This window comes from Lycorma delicatula, chromosome 7 (assembly GCF_047948215.1).
Source record: "Lycorma delicatula isolate Av1 chromosome 7, ASM4794821v1, whole genome shotgun sequence".
Classification (NCBI taxonomy): Eukaryota; Metazoa; Arthropoda; class Insecta; order Hemiptera; family Fulgoridae; genus Lycorma; species Lycorma delicatula.
In genome coordinates this window covers 122,559,011-122,573,523 of record NC_134461.1, presented here as the reverse complement: position 1 = coordinate 122,573,523, position 14,513 = coordinate 122,559,011, and the positions used below count along the sequence as shown (strand labels likewise).

The 14,513-nt window shown below is 29.5% G+C and overlaps 2 protein-coding genes across 2 annotated transcripts in view; both read right to left on the bottom strand.

The window, feature by feature from the left end:
- Nucleotides 1-14,513, bottom strand: part of LOC142328414 (uncharacterized) — a 147,175-nt gene that overhangs the window by 72,785 nt on the left and 59,877 nt on the right. The window lies entirely within an intron of this gene.
- LOC142328415 (ras-related protein Ral-a-like) overlaps nt 13,116-14,513 on the bottom strand; it is a 31,269-nt gene continuing 29,871 nt past the window's right edge. Inside the window, exon 4 of the mRNA XM_075372132.1 lies at nt 13,116-13,541. Within this exon, the coding sequence (XP_075228247.1) occupies nt 13,425-13,541 (117 nt within the window). The 3' untranslated portion in view covers nt 13,116-13,424. The remainder of the gene's footprint in view (nt 13,542-14,513) is intronic.

The following is a 14,513-nucleotide window of genomic DNA, read 5'->3' as shown; positions in this document are numbered from 1 at the left end:
AGTTTTATTTATTTTTATCTCTTATTTACGAGTAGTCATACTTTTATTTAGAGTACGGCGCCATGGTAAAATTTTAATTTAAAAGGGCGCGGCGACTCGGAAAACTTTGGGAACCACTGATGTACAGCGTATGTAAGTATACGGAGTTTTGCGAGATGTTTTCCTAACAGATGACTATCTAACTGCTCCACCCGTCCTGTTAAACTTGTGTCTCGTGGCAGGACGGCGAGGAGCAACGAACTCGCCCGAAATAAGCCGATCGCTTGCTCGAGTTCTCCTCACAGTCGAGCTACGGGCGTATTTCAAATTCAACTTCTAATAAAGAAATTACGAGTTGAACGTGAATTAATTGACCGCTTTTTGTTTATAATTTTAACATTTAAATAATTATTAATTATTCATAATATTTATTTTTTATTCAAAAATAAGTATAACTAAAAATTATGAATTTATTTATCGTCACTTTATCCGCAAGATGAAAGTGACAATTGTCTTGTAATTTTAGACAAAAATAAAATATTACATTGTTCATGTTCAATATAGAATTCTAGAAGATAGATTGAATAAACTTGAAAAGATGTATCCTAGTTTTAAAATTGTATATGAAAAATTAAAAGATCCAAATAGTATACGATTCTTTAACCTTGCTTTTAAAGAATTGAAATTTAAAAGAAAACGTAATCATTTTAATATAAATATGGAAATTGATGAATTTATAGAAAAGATGGAATTGTTGTATGAAAATCATTCAATATTATGATATTTTGAGTAAATTATTGTTTCCATTTTTTCTTTTAGCAACTATTAGCAAAAACTGGCAGGCAAGAGATGAAACTTTCGGCTAAAGAAATTTAAAAATCAAAAGAAAAAATTTACAGTAGAAGCTGCTAATTTGAAAAATCTACCTCAAAAACATATGAGGATGAGCAACTGCAACCTGGCAGCTTTGTGTTACACGGACCACTATACACATTTAGAACACATTTCCTTATGATTGATAAATATTAATAGCCATCTTTTGTTTCTCCATTAGGTGACATACCAATTTCAAAACCAAAGTATAATGAAGATGTTCAAATCAACAAAGTCTTGACGATGTTCTACGGGCCTAAAATTCAAGAATTTTTCAATAATCTGCTTCACGTATAAAAATATTTTATTTTTTTGATAATATTTAATTGAATTTGGTAATAAAGCTCATAACTTTTTTTAATAAAAATCCATTTGTATTATTTTTCCTAGTGTTATCCAGTATAATGCACAGAAAGAACTTAGGTCCTGAACTTATCATGTTCCCCAGTAAAAATTGGGGTTAGGCCATAATTTTTTTTTTCAAAAAATCCACTGGAACAGTGTAATATATTTCCGCACTAAGAGACATAAAAAACAACTGAGACTTTATTATTATTACATCAGAGATGAATAGTATCTGTTAAGTTTTATCTTTCATCAAAAAATCTACCTTAAAAACGGTCTCCTGAAAAATTACCTATAAGGATTTTTCCCTGCATTCTTCATATATATTTATTTATTTTAAATTAAATGAAGTTAAACAAAATACTACTTTAACAATTTAAATTTATATAAATCAACACCAAATTAAAAACAACTCTTTTATTTGATGCAAATTTAAAAAAAAGGTCAAAATATAATAAAGGTTTTATTTAAAAATCTGCAAAAATGTTTTTTGCCCTGTGAAAAACGAAGTGATCACAAGAAATACAAGGCTGAAAGAACACTGTATATATTTTTTTGTTATCATGACAAAGAAACAAGCATAAAGATATTATAACTCAACATAAGTTATGATTCTCAGTAATGTAGGAATAAGGATTATTAGAGTAAATAAAATAATCCACATTCCAGTAAATTTTCCTTCTTATTTTCTTTTCTAATAGTTCAAATAACAGAAAGAATATTATCAATACCTTGTAATACAACAATGCAAACCAACTTTAAATTTAAATAATTAACAAAGCCTTTAATTACATTTATTTTTATCTTATAATGTATAAATTTCTTTACTTATATCTAACCGTATAAAATCTTAGTAGTTTGAAAAATTTTTCTATATCCCCTTATCAAAATGAATCATATTCCAATAGAATTAAGTTATTACCTTAACGTTACTGATGATCACTATTTTATAAAGAAAATCTAGGTTTAAATTCAAATAAAAATATGGTTACAAGCTTAATTGAAATTTAATACCTGGGATATCCAGATCGCTAAAATTGAATCAACATATAAGAAAAATTGTTCTACAAACTTAAAATTACTGTAAATTATAAGCCAATTGACATAAAAATGGTTACCATTTACTCAATCAATAGAAATAATTATAAAATTAACATGAATACTAGTGTTTAAAATTAGTCAAATGCTAGCCAAGAGATATAACACCCATTGCTGATCATATATCCTCACCCCCTTGACCGATTGTAACCAAGCTTAAATGACATCATCCAGTCTTTAAAAAAAAAATAAACTTATTATCCTCTATCCTCGAATGAAATCACCTAAATGATATACTAATCTAATAGAATCATTAAACAGTAAAAGAATATGACCAAGTCCAGAAAAATATAACCCCCATTCATTTAAGGGAATTTGAATATGACCAAACACCATAAGAAAGTATCTCAACTATTTAAGAGGCATAAAATTATATGGAAAAAAATTACTTACGCTTTTCAGTAAAATTTTGGGATAATGGACCCAAAAAAATTTTGATTTCTGTTCTTTTGACTGATTATGACCAAAATTAAATGACATCAATGCCCCTTATATATATATATATATATATATATATATATATATTATCATACTAAATTTCATCTAAAACAATCAATCCAGTTTGGAGATATCAAGCTAAAAGCAGGTCGATGACATACAGTCTTTATATATATATATATATATATATATATATATATACACACACACACTTCCATAATTTTTAATGCTAAAATAATGCCTTTGTTTGGTAGTTTGGTTGATGAAACAAGATTTCAAAAAAACTACGACATGAAAAATTTGACCCAATTAACAATGGGACCCAATTTTACTTTATGGAATATACAGTAAAATTATATAGCCAGAAAAATAAAAGTTTTACAGGTAATAATAACAAATCTCCCTGAAGTATACTCTACATGGATAATGTAAATGTATACATTCTAGGTACACCAGGAAAGTTTTACAATACAATGGAACAGATCATAACAGGCAGTTACAAGTTACTGTGCATTTAGATAGTTCTCAATCTGCACTGCAGCTGCTCAAGTGTCATTTGCTTTTTAGCTGTTACTGAAAAGAGGTAGTGATGTCGTCGTGGTCAAAAACTGAATACCAGGCAATTTTGCATGTAAGTGTAGATGAGTTTTTTGAGCAAATGACTCCTGAGCTTGGAGAAGATTATTTTCATTTTAAAACAAAATTTAGGTGTACCAAGAGTTTGAAAGAGAAAATTTTAACCTTGAGGATGCAAAGAAGTTGACCATCTTTGTCTACGAGTGAAAGAAACATTACTACAGTACAAAAAATGCTTAAGACGTATTGATGTGAGTCCTGCCATTAAAGCACCATCAGGTCATGCTATTCTGCGAGATCAGCAAATTAGAAAGCCTTTGGATGCCACATAACTTGACGATGATCAGATGGCACAATGTGTTTCATGGTGCTGTAAAATGCTGATAAAGTTTAAAAATGATATCGCCGTATGTGAACAGTTTTGTGATAAGTGACAAAACTTGGCTTTTCTATTATGCTTCCGATCGAGGCTCAGAATGAAGTGCGAGTGTTCGAAGATGAGTAGAACCTCATGGCTGTTCAAAAATCCAGATCAATGAAGGGAATGTGGCTTTTTTTTAATATGACAGGACATTTAGAGCAGTTGTGTTGGAAACTTGTAACAGTTACAGGGAAGTGATATAATGAGGAATAACTTGCCTTCGCGTTGTCAAGCTCTTAATAATCTGCATCCAAACTCAAGGATAGATATAACGTTTTTTTTCACCATGATAATGCTCCAAGTATTTGACTAGTACTGGAATAAAACTGTTAGATTACCCTTCCTGCAGTCCTGACCTCGCTCCATGTGACAGACTGAAAGGGAGACATTTTACAAACAATGATAATATCCTAAGGACATGGGACAACGAATGTGCCCAGATCTCTGACAAAACGACACGGTTTCTTTGAAGACTGGTTTTGAAGGATGGAGAAGTGTATAATGTGTAGTGGAAATTATTTTCATAAAAAATAAAGTTTTATTACAAAACTTTCCTAGTGCCCTTTGTCATAAAGCAATTCTTTTACAAAAATCTGTTTTTTTTTGTTTTTAATAGATTGTTACAGTAAGAATACAAACAGTAAATAATATGAACTTCTTTTAAAAAATGTTTTTAAAAGAATGTAACTCACCTTTAAAGTTTTATGTTTTTTCAAGTAATTTTTTCAGAACTTTCTACAAATAACAAATTATTCTAAAACAAATTAAAAAAATTATCGATTTTTTTTTAAGATTAACAAATTTATTATTTAAATACAGGAAAACCTCAGTTAACAGAATTTCACAGAATCACTTACACTTTTGTCGATAAAACACACTGAATGAAGGATGAATAAAAAGCATAATATGCTAATATATGCAGTAATAAATTATAGAAAAATATGACAGTGCTGCCATAAAACAGGATTGAGTTAAAAAAACTAATATATACTAATTGCTATTAAATGTTACAACAAATCTCAGCTCTTCATTTTCTCAACTAAAACTACTGATGGTGCACAATTTATATGCATAAAATTTTGAAGCTAAAAAATAACAAAATTTTTGGATCAAAATTCATAAATTTTATTCAAATATGATGGTGAATTTTTATTTACTAAATTTTTGTAGTGATAATTGAAAAAGATAATATTTTTTGAGTCTTCTTTCTATGTAGCTTGTTCTATGAACTACTGCACCAATCCCGGTTGAATTTTCAAACAGGATAGCCCATTCTCTTAATTTACCATCCCATAAATTTCAAATTTAATTGTTTATCAGCTACAATTTAATTTGTATAACCATTTTATCAAGTCTTTCGTCATTATTTTAAACTGATTGATTTTGGAAATTTTATGTATAAGGAAATAATTTCTTAATTGAGGTGCTAAAGAATGAAAAATCAAAGAAAGTAGCTCTGTAATATGCGAGTTCTCACTGTCAGCTCCTTGCTTGTGGGAAACAACTTGTTCCTATTTAAAGTTTCATGAAATACGATGTAGAAGTAAACACTAACATGGATTTATAATTTTATCTTCTTTCACTTTCTTTTAGATTCGTTTATATACATTCTACATTTTTCAGGTAGCAATATTAATTTACTATTTTTTATTCTTGAATATTTTAAGTGTCTGTAATTTTCAATTTCATATTAATAAAAGATTATGTTTTTGTTCTTTTGGTATGTAATTCACAATGGGTGACTAGCAACCATGAAAATCTTAACACCTCAGAACAAAGATACCATCTGGCATACATCAAATGGTATAAAGAGACGAAAAAGACCGTACGAGTAATCAAATCTTTGGCCTTAAGAAATCATAAGACATTCAATGAAATAGTCGTATCGTTCCCTAAAATACTTCTGATGTTAAACCCCAAATATAAATTTCTGCCATGTAACAGAAATAGTCTACAAACATTCCATATTACTTTCTTTTCTTTTTTTGCGGGGGGGGAGGTGAAAAACGTTTTTACGCATTATCTTTGTCTGAATACAATGACTTTGTTTTAAAAAGTTAATTAAAAAAAAATCTTTAAAAACAATTAAAATATATCTTAAAATGAAAAATTAAGATAATAAAATTACCATTTGCTTTACGGCAAATAAATAGCTTAAACACAGTAATTAAAATTTTTTAATGAAAACGGATGGCCCTACGAAATCATAAAACATAGATAACTTTGTGTCATTATCCCCTAAAATTGTTTGTATGTTAGCCCCTAGGTTAAACTTGCGATGTAATGCCGCATAACAGATAACAATCCGCAAGAATGTGGTGCACTGTTAGTTGGCAATGCAAACACAGTGCACCACACATTACAGTGATTATTATTCCATATTACAAGCATAATTTAATAATATTTACTGAAAGTGATAAATTTTAAAGATTAAGTATCAGTTAATCCCATACAGTAATATTATATTTCGGCAATTGTTAATTTTTTTTAAATTTTGAAACTCATCCGACTTTCAGACAAATACAAAATAGTAGTTTTCCTATTAATTTTTTGTAAAAATGTAAAACTTCCTCTCAAAAAAAAATTAATAAAAAAGGATATAGAATAGAAAAATTAATATAAAATATACGAAGAAGCCGCCAACATTAAGGAAAGAAAAAGGAATTCATCATATTCCATAATACGTACTGACAAAAAATATTAATTTTTAAAAGGATAATCATTAATGAGGAGTTAAAAATATTAAGCCGTTAATGTATTTTGTTTTATTGAAAAAAAAAACAGGAAATTTTGAGTAGCATCTTGTAAATTAACACGCATGATAATAATGTTTACTACGCAATAATAATAACAATAATAATATTAAAACTATTAAAATAATAATACCTATTACACTTACTTATAATAAATATTATAATTATAATTTATGATTGTAAACTAATAAAATGAAACCAGGCACGGCGATTGAACATGTTGTTATGATTATACATATTGTAATAATAATTACTAAAAGTCCATATATAAATCCAATATTTCTTGTTCATTTTTTAAATTTTTTATTTATTAATAATGATTATAATAATTACACACTTTCAATTACATTCATACACAAATGTACAAACACATACACGCACAGAATGGGGAAAAACCCCCAAAAATAAGCAATAATAATGATATACAGTACATCACTTATTAAGAAAAAAATGTACAAATTTTTATCAGTTATTTGAAAATTAAAAAAAATTTTTTCTTTTAAATTTTATTAGTTGCGAAATGTTTCATATTTTAGAAAGAATAGAGTTTTCAAAGAAAATAGATCGTAGCAAAAATTCTGGTCCTCAATGTTGGTGAACAGAAGGGGTGAGATATTAGGCAATATATAACAACTTAGCCAGTAAGAAATAATATACAGCCAATATGAAAATTCGGTTAACATAGTAGGTGATCTACTGCTGTGGTTAGTTAATTATTTCTTAGATGGCGCCACTGAAATGCTACATTGAAAAAAAAATAAATAAATGAAATTATAAATATAATCTAACTAAACTTAACCTACATTAATCTGCACCTTGACTAGCGAACAAAGTGAGCATAGATTAAGTTACGTTAAATTATATTTTCTTATTTCTTTACATAGCATTTCAGTGGCATCATCTAAGAAGTAAATAACTAACTACAGTGATTGATCGCCTAGTACATTAATACTGAAAATTCTATAAAATATTGTCACATTAAAAAACAAATGAAAACACCAAACACAACTAAAAAAATAAAATCATAACCAATTACTGATATATAGTCAGAAGAACTCTAAAATAGTGAAGAAGATGAAGAGTCCTACAGCACATGTGCAAACCATAAATTTCTAACACTGGTCCAGTCACTGATTTTTCTATTGTACACAGTACTGTATTTTCATATAAATTTGTTTTAAGGTGAATAAAATTTGTTATATTTTTTATGTGTTATCATTTTTGATTTTAAGCGAAGTGCAATGTCGAGTGAATGAAAACACTATTTGTAATAGGTAAAAAAATCTTGTTTTACACATAATATGTATTATAACAAAGGTAAAAAAAAGCTTTTGTTTTCTTTCTAACAAGAATATCAAATGAAATGTTAAATTACTGTAACATTTCAATATCAACAATCAAATTTATAGTAAAAGAATCCTCTGTACAATAAACATAAAATTCTATTGACATCAGGGAAAAACAGAAAATTCTCAAAGCATAAAAATGCTATAATATATGGCTTTGAGACAGGCAAACGACAAAATACAACGAAGAGGGTGTTTACGGATGAAGAAAAGAAAGATCTGAACGGATGAAGAAATACTGGGCAGCTCGAAAGAGTAAAATAACATGCTTTTCTCAGAAAAGATCCAACTAAAATTGACTTAAGTGGTCCCATGTTGGCCGTAAAAGCATAATAATAAATATGGCTTTGATAGATATGAAATGAAAGAAATAATAAGTAATTTTTATTTAAGACAGAAAAAACATGAATGCCATAGGTAAAGTCATATGCAAGAACTACCGCGTGAAAATAAAAAAGAACAAAACAAAAGTAATGAAATGTAGTAGAAATAAAGTAGGTAGACCACTGAGTATAAAAACAGGACGAGAAAAGATTATGGAGACAGAAGTTTTTATTTGGGAAGTATAATTACTAAAGATGGCCAAAGCAGGAGCGACATAAAATGCCGAATAGCACAGGCAAAACGAGCTTTCAATAAGAAATATAATTTGTTTACATCAAAAATTAATTTAAACATCAGGAAAACATTTTTGAAAGCATATGTTTGGCACGTAGCTTTATATGGAAGTGAAAAATCAACGATCGCAGTACCTAAGAAGAAAAAAATTAGAAGTTTTTGAAATGCGGCACTAGGAGAATGCTGAACAGTTGGATGATAAAGTGACAAATGAAGAGAATTTGTGGCAAATTGATGAAGGATTTGGAAAATCTAGCTAAAAAAAGAGACACTTACAGGCCACATCTAACGGCATCCTGGAATAGTCACTTTTATGTTGGAGGGACAGGTAGATGGGAAAAATTTTGCAGGCAGGCAATGTTTGGAATACAGAAAACAATTTGTTAGCGATGTAGGATGCATGGTATACCAAAATGAAACTACTAGCACTAGATAGGGAAGCTTGGAGAGCTACATCAAACCAGTCAAACGACTGAAGACATATGATGTTGTAAATATGAGATTTAGGTACTTACAAAAAATTTAAAATCAGAAAACTGTACAATATTTTATCTTCAATTTCAAAATCTGTCGGCAAAGTGATTAAATCGATCACACCTAATATCTAAGGATAAGGATTCATAAACAAAAGGAAATTAATATTTAAAGAATGGGCCACCACTGTTGGAAATTCAAACATACAGTATTAATTTTAAAAGGTGGTTAATGGAAAAAATACCCATTATATAATTTAATTGAAAAAATAAAAACAGAAAGTAAGAACATTTTGCATCTATAAATGTTTACGACCACAATTGGTCGTAGACTAGTGCTCCTTTCTACATATACGTGTGACCTCAAAACAATAGATTATATCAGGCTAAATTAAAATATTACATTCAATCAGCTAACAATTAATTATGATAAAATTACAGTAATTTCTTTAGGGAGGAATAACAACTATGTCTAAAGAAAATCGGGTCGGTTTTATTTCAGTCATGTAGAAAAAATAAAAAGTGATTACCAGGAAAAGATGGAGTAATGAAGAATGCAACTGATGAATTTATTTTAAGACCAGGTGGTGGTGTGGAAAATAATAATGATGACAGAAGGTAGTAAAATAATGAAACATTCACGTGAACCATTTTCATACACTAGATTGAGGTATGTCAAGCCAATGTTAATAGTAGTGCATATATTTTGTTATATTTTTTATGTTTGGCTGCTACTCCAGTATGTTCACAGCTCTTCTTGTGACTCGTTATCAGTAGATTTGTAAAATAAAACAAAATGGCAGTTTACCGTTTAGATCATTCTTCAGAGGATGATATTATGAGTGTAAATGAAGTGTAGTCTTGCACATTCTCAGTTCGACCGTTCCTGAGATGTGTGGTTAATTGAAACCCGACCGCCAAAGAACACCGGTATCCACGATCTAGTATTCAAATCCGTGTAAAAATAACTGGCTTTACTAGGACTTGAACGCTGGAACTCTCGACTTTCCAAATCAGCCGATTTGGGAAGACGCGTTAACCGCTAGACCGACCCGATGGGTTGATTATCGGTATCTAATATTTCGTATCGCGTTGTTTTAGTCTCGTTTATACTGAGAATCTTTACTTCCTTATTCGAAGTAATAAGGAACCGCGAGAAATTTCTGTTTTCAGATTTCAACGGAACAATCCATTCTGATCATCCCTGAATCCATTTTTACTAGTTTCGGTGCGATGTCTGTACGTACATACGTCCGTATATATCTCGTATAATTTAAAAGTCATTAGCCGTAGAATGTTGAAATTTTGGATTTAGGGCTGTTATAGTATCTTTGGCACCTCTGCTTTTGATTGCAATCGACTAAATCAAAAAAGCCCAAAATCTAAAAAAAAAAAATAGGATTTTGGACTTTTTCTTAACTGCAGTAACAACCCCTCGTCGAGAGCTTTTCAACAATATATCATAACCGGTACTATTTTCGGTTGGTTCCAGTTACAGCCAAATACAATTTTAATTAATATAATATTTGGATCTTACAAGAAGGCACATCGGTTCTAATCCGTAATTACGTATATTTTATTTTCATTTTTTAATTTTAAATATATTGATTTATTATTCCTCCTCTATGAATCATGAGACCTTGCCGTCGGTGAGGGGGCTTGAGTGCTCAGGGATACAGAGTAGCTGGACCGAAGGTGCAACCATATCGGAGAGGTATCTGTTGAGAGCCAGACTAACGAATGATTCCTGAAAGAGGGCAGCAGCTCTTTCAGTAGTTATTAGGGGCGGGAGTCAGAACGACTTAAACGGCCATATCAACATCACTCAGTCCTCTGAGTACTGCGCAGCTGAAAGCAATGGAAAACTACAGCTGCTTTTTCTTTCAAGAAAATGTGGCTCTCTGCGTTTTCATATAGCAATGATGGAGGCGCCTTCCTCGGTAAAATATTCCGGAGGTAAACTAGTCCCCGACCGGGTGGGGACTACAAAGGAATGGGTCACCAGAAAATTAAAAAATAACATTCTACGAGTCGGAGCGTGGAATGTTAGAAGTTTAAAAAAGGTTGGTAGGTTAGAAAATTTAAAAAGAGAAATGGATAGGATAAATGTAGATGTAGGCAGGCAATGTTTGGAATACAGAAAACAATTTGTTAGCGATGTAGGATGCATGGTATACCAAAATGAAACTACTAGCACTAGATAGGGAAGCTTGGAGAGCTACATCAAACCAGTCAAACGACTGAAGACAAAAAAAGACAGAAAATTGTTCTTACCTACAAGAATTCCTTACTGGTATTACAAAATGGAATCGGTTTTAAACAAAAAAATTTGAAAAAAAAAAAACAGCTTTTTTATAGATGACATGCAAATCTAAAGAAAACTTTTTATATGATGTTGTAAATATGAGATTTAGGTACTTACAAAAAATTTAAAATCAGAAAACTGTACAATATTTTATCTTCAATTTCAAAATCTGTCGACAAAGTGATTAAATCGATCACACCTAATATCTAAGGATAAGGATTCATAAACAAAAGGAAATTAATATTTAAAGAATGGGCCACCACTGTTGGAAATTCAAACATACAGTATTAATTTTAAAAGGTGGTTAATGGAAAAAATACCCATTATATAATTTAGTTGAAAAAATAAAAACAGAAAGTAAGAACATTTTGCATCTATAAATGTTTACGACCACAATTGGTCGTAGACTAGTGCTCCTTTCTACATATACGTGTGACCTCAAAACAATAGATTATATCAGGCTAAATTAAAATATTACATTCAATCAGCTAACAATTAATTATGATAAAATTACAGTAATTTCTTTAGGGAGGAATAACAACTATGTCTAAAGAAAATCGGGTCGGTTTTATTTCAGTCATGTAGAAAAAATAAAAAGTGATTACCAGGAAAAGATGGAGTAATGAAGAATGCAACTGATGAATTTATTTTAAGACCAGGTGGTGGTGTGGAAAATAATAATGATGACAGAAGGTAGTAAAATAATGAAACATTCACGTGAACCATTTTCATACACTAGATTGAGGTATGTCAAGCCAATGTTAATAGTAGTGCATATATTTTGTTATATTTTTTATGTTTGGCTGCTACTCCAGTATGTTCACAGCTCTTCTTGTGACTCGTTATCAGTAGATTTGTAAAATAAAACAAAATGGCAGTGACAAGCAAATTTTTTTTTAATTTAAAGAAGAATAAAACAGATTGACAGATATAAAGGGAGTAATTGGCACAATATCTCCTTAAAACGGACTCAAGTATATATAATCTCTTATCTAATACTCTAAGTTTGTTATACTCATATAAATTTACTTCAGAGAGCTGCCAAAGCCCTTTATAGTGTAAGCCTAAAACTTATCAGCAATATCATTACAAATAATTTAACTTAATTAATATTATTAATAATTTAACTTAAAAACCAACTCTTACTAAAATTCTCCAAAACAACCTTCAAAAGGAAGTAAATTTTATTTATATAGTAAAGCATATTATAAACTGAAATTTACACTAATTGTTTTGTGCCAAAGTCAAAAAAATTTTGTATTACATTAAAAAAATACAGAATTCAATAACATTTGCTTTTGTTTTTTATTACTTTATTTAAAACTACAATTTCAAGTTGTTTGGCGACAAAATAATCTATTATAAAACCTAAGATTTTTAATAAAATTTCACGATTTATGAAATCTGGATAAAAAAACCTTGATTCCGTTAAGGTAAAAAAAATCTTCCTTAATTGATCAACTCTAAATACTCCTTAGAGTATTTAGAATTGATCAATGAGAGAGAGAGAGAGTGTGTGGGGAGATTTAAATTATAGGTAAAAAGGGTTTACAGTACATAAGGGCAACCTACATATATACATACTAGCAAATTAAAAAGAAAAACAATTTTTTTTTACTGAAGCGACTTAAAGAACAGTAAAATTCAGTTTGGTTTTTAGAGTTTTCCTTATAAAGCGCATAATAAAAATCTTTTTTTTTTTTTATTACAAACAGCAGTTTTATAATACGATTAATTTTATTAGAATAAGTTGTTCGTACACAACTCAATTTATACTGTATATACATTATTTATAATATAAAACTTTTTTTCCTTCGACAGACAATTTCTTAATTAAATATCATACATACCATCAAGCACAATCACGTAAAAAAAGAACCAAAACAAAAATAAATTAAATAAAAAAATTTATATAATTATATACTTAACTAATGTAATAATTTAATTCTAAAATGAGACAATAATACAAGCGCGCACTGTAAAATTAAAATTTTTAAAAATAAATAAATACCCAGCAGATATATAATAAGAATAATAATAATAATTTGTTAATAATTATTTTGTTTCACTGAAAATTATACTATAATTTTTTTTATGTGTGTAATAATAATATATAAATTATAAACATTAGCAAATAAGTCCATACTTAATCCTTATTTTTATTCTTCAGTTTCAAAAAAAAATTTGTTTTTTTTCTATTTACAAAATAGCACACTTTAATTTCTTTCTTTTGCTTTTATCTTTTCCTCTATTGTTACTCATTCTATTATCTTCCATTTTTCTTGATCTTATTTCTCTCATTAGATCAAAAAATACCTGAAAAAAAAAATAAAAAAACAAAACATTATCTCACAAATAAAAGGAAAAGGGGTACAAGCACATAGTAAGAATCATTTTGATATAGTCAGATTAAACCCATACAAGGAGGTGCAAAAGTAATGGGTTTTTCAAAAAGTACACAACCCTAAGATTAAGAAGGTAGAAGTCACGCATAGGTAAATTTTATTTCTCCCTACATGTCAGTTGGCAACATTACACACAGGTTAGCAGTTTGTAACGGTTGAAATGTTTTTCTTATGCGCTAGTGCTACACCGGTATAAATTTGTCTCTATTTTGTCAACTATGGCATTTTCCAAGGACGAATGTGTGTTTATTGTGCGTGTAAATCTTATGAAGAAAAGACAAGTTTCGGACAAAATTTCCCAATTCTTCAGTTCCTAATAAGTCAACAATAGTGCATATGATTAATAAATTTCGTGAGACTAGGAATTAACACGATTGGAAAAGCACAGGTCAACCGTCACTGTTAACAGTTCTGGAGGATGTGAAAAAACATATTTGACTTGCTCACCCAGAAAATAATTCAGAAAGTTATCTCTTCACAGGATGGGTTTTCACTAACTACAGCTTTCAGGGCCGGTAAAAAACTACAATCACATGCTTATTGCATCGGTGTCGTTCAAGAACTGAAAGAAGTAGACCACGGAAAATGTTTACAGTATTGTTGCCAGTTTCGTTCTCTTGTTGATGACGATATTGAAATTTTGGATCGTGTTTATTTCAGCGACAAGAAACAGTTTTAATTTGGATGGCTATATTATCAGCCAAAACTGTCGAACATGGAATGCTAAAAATCCTCACGATTCATGAACGACTATTACTCACATGTAAAATTGGTGTTATGCGATCTCCTGGTGTCATGTAATAGAGCCTTTTTTCACCAGTTATGATGTGTTTGAGGATGTCTGGGTCATCAGTGATGTAGTAAACATTTGTTCGGCGATGAT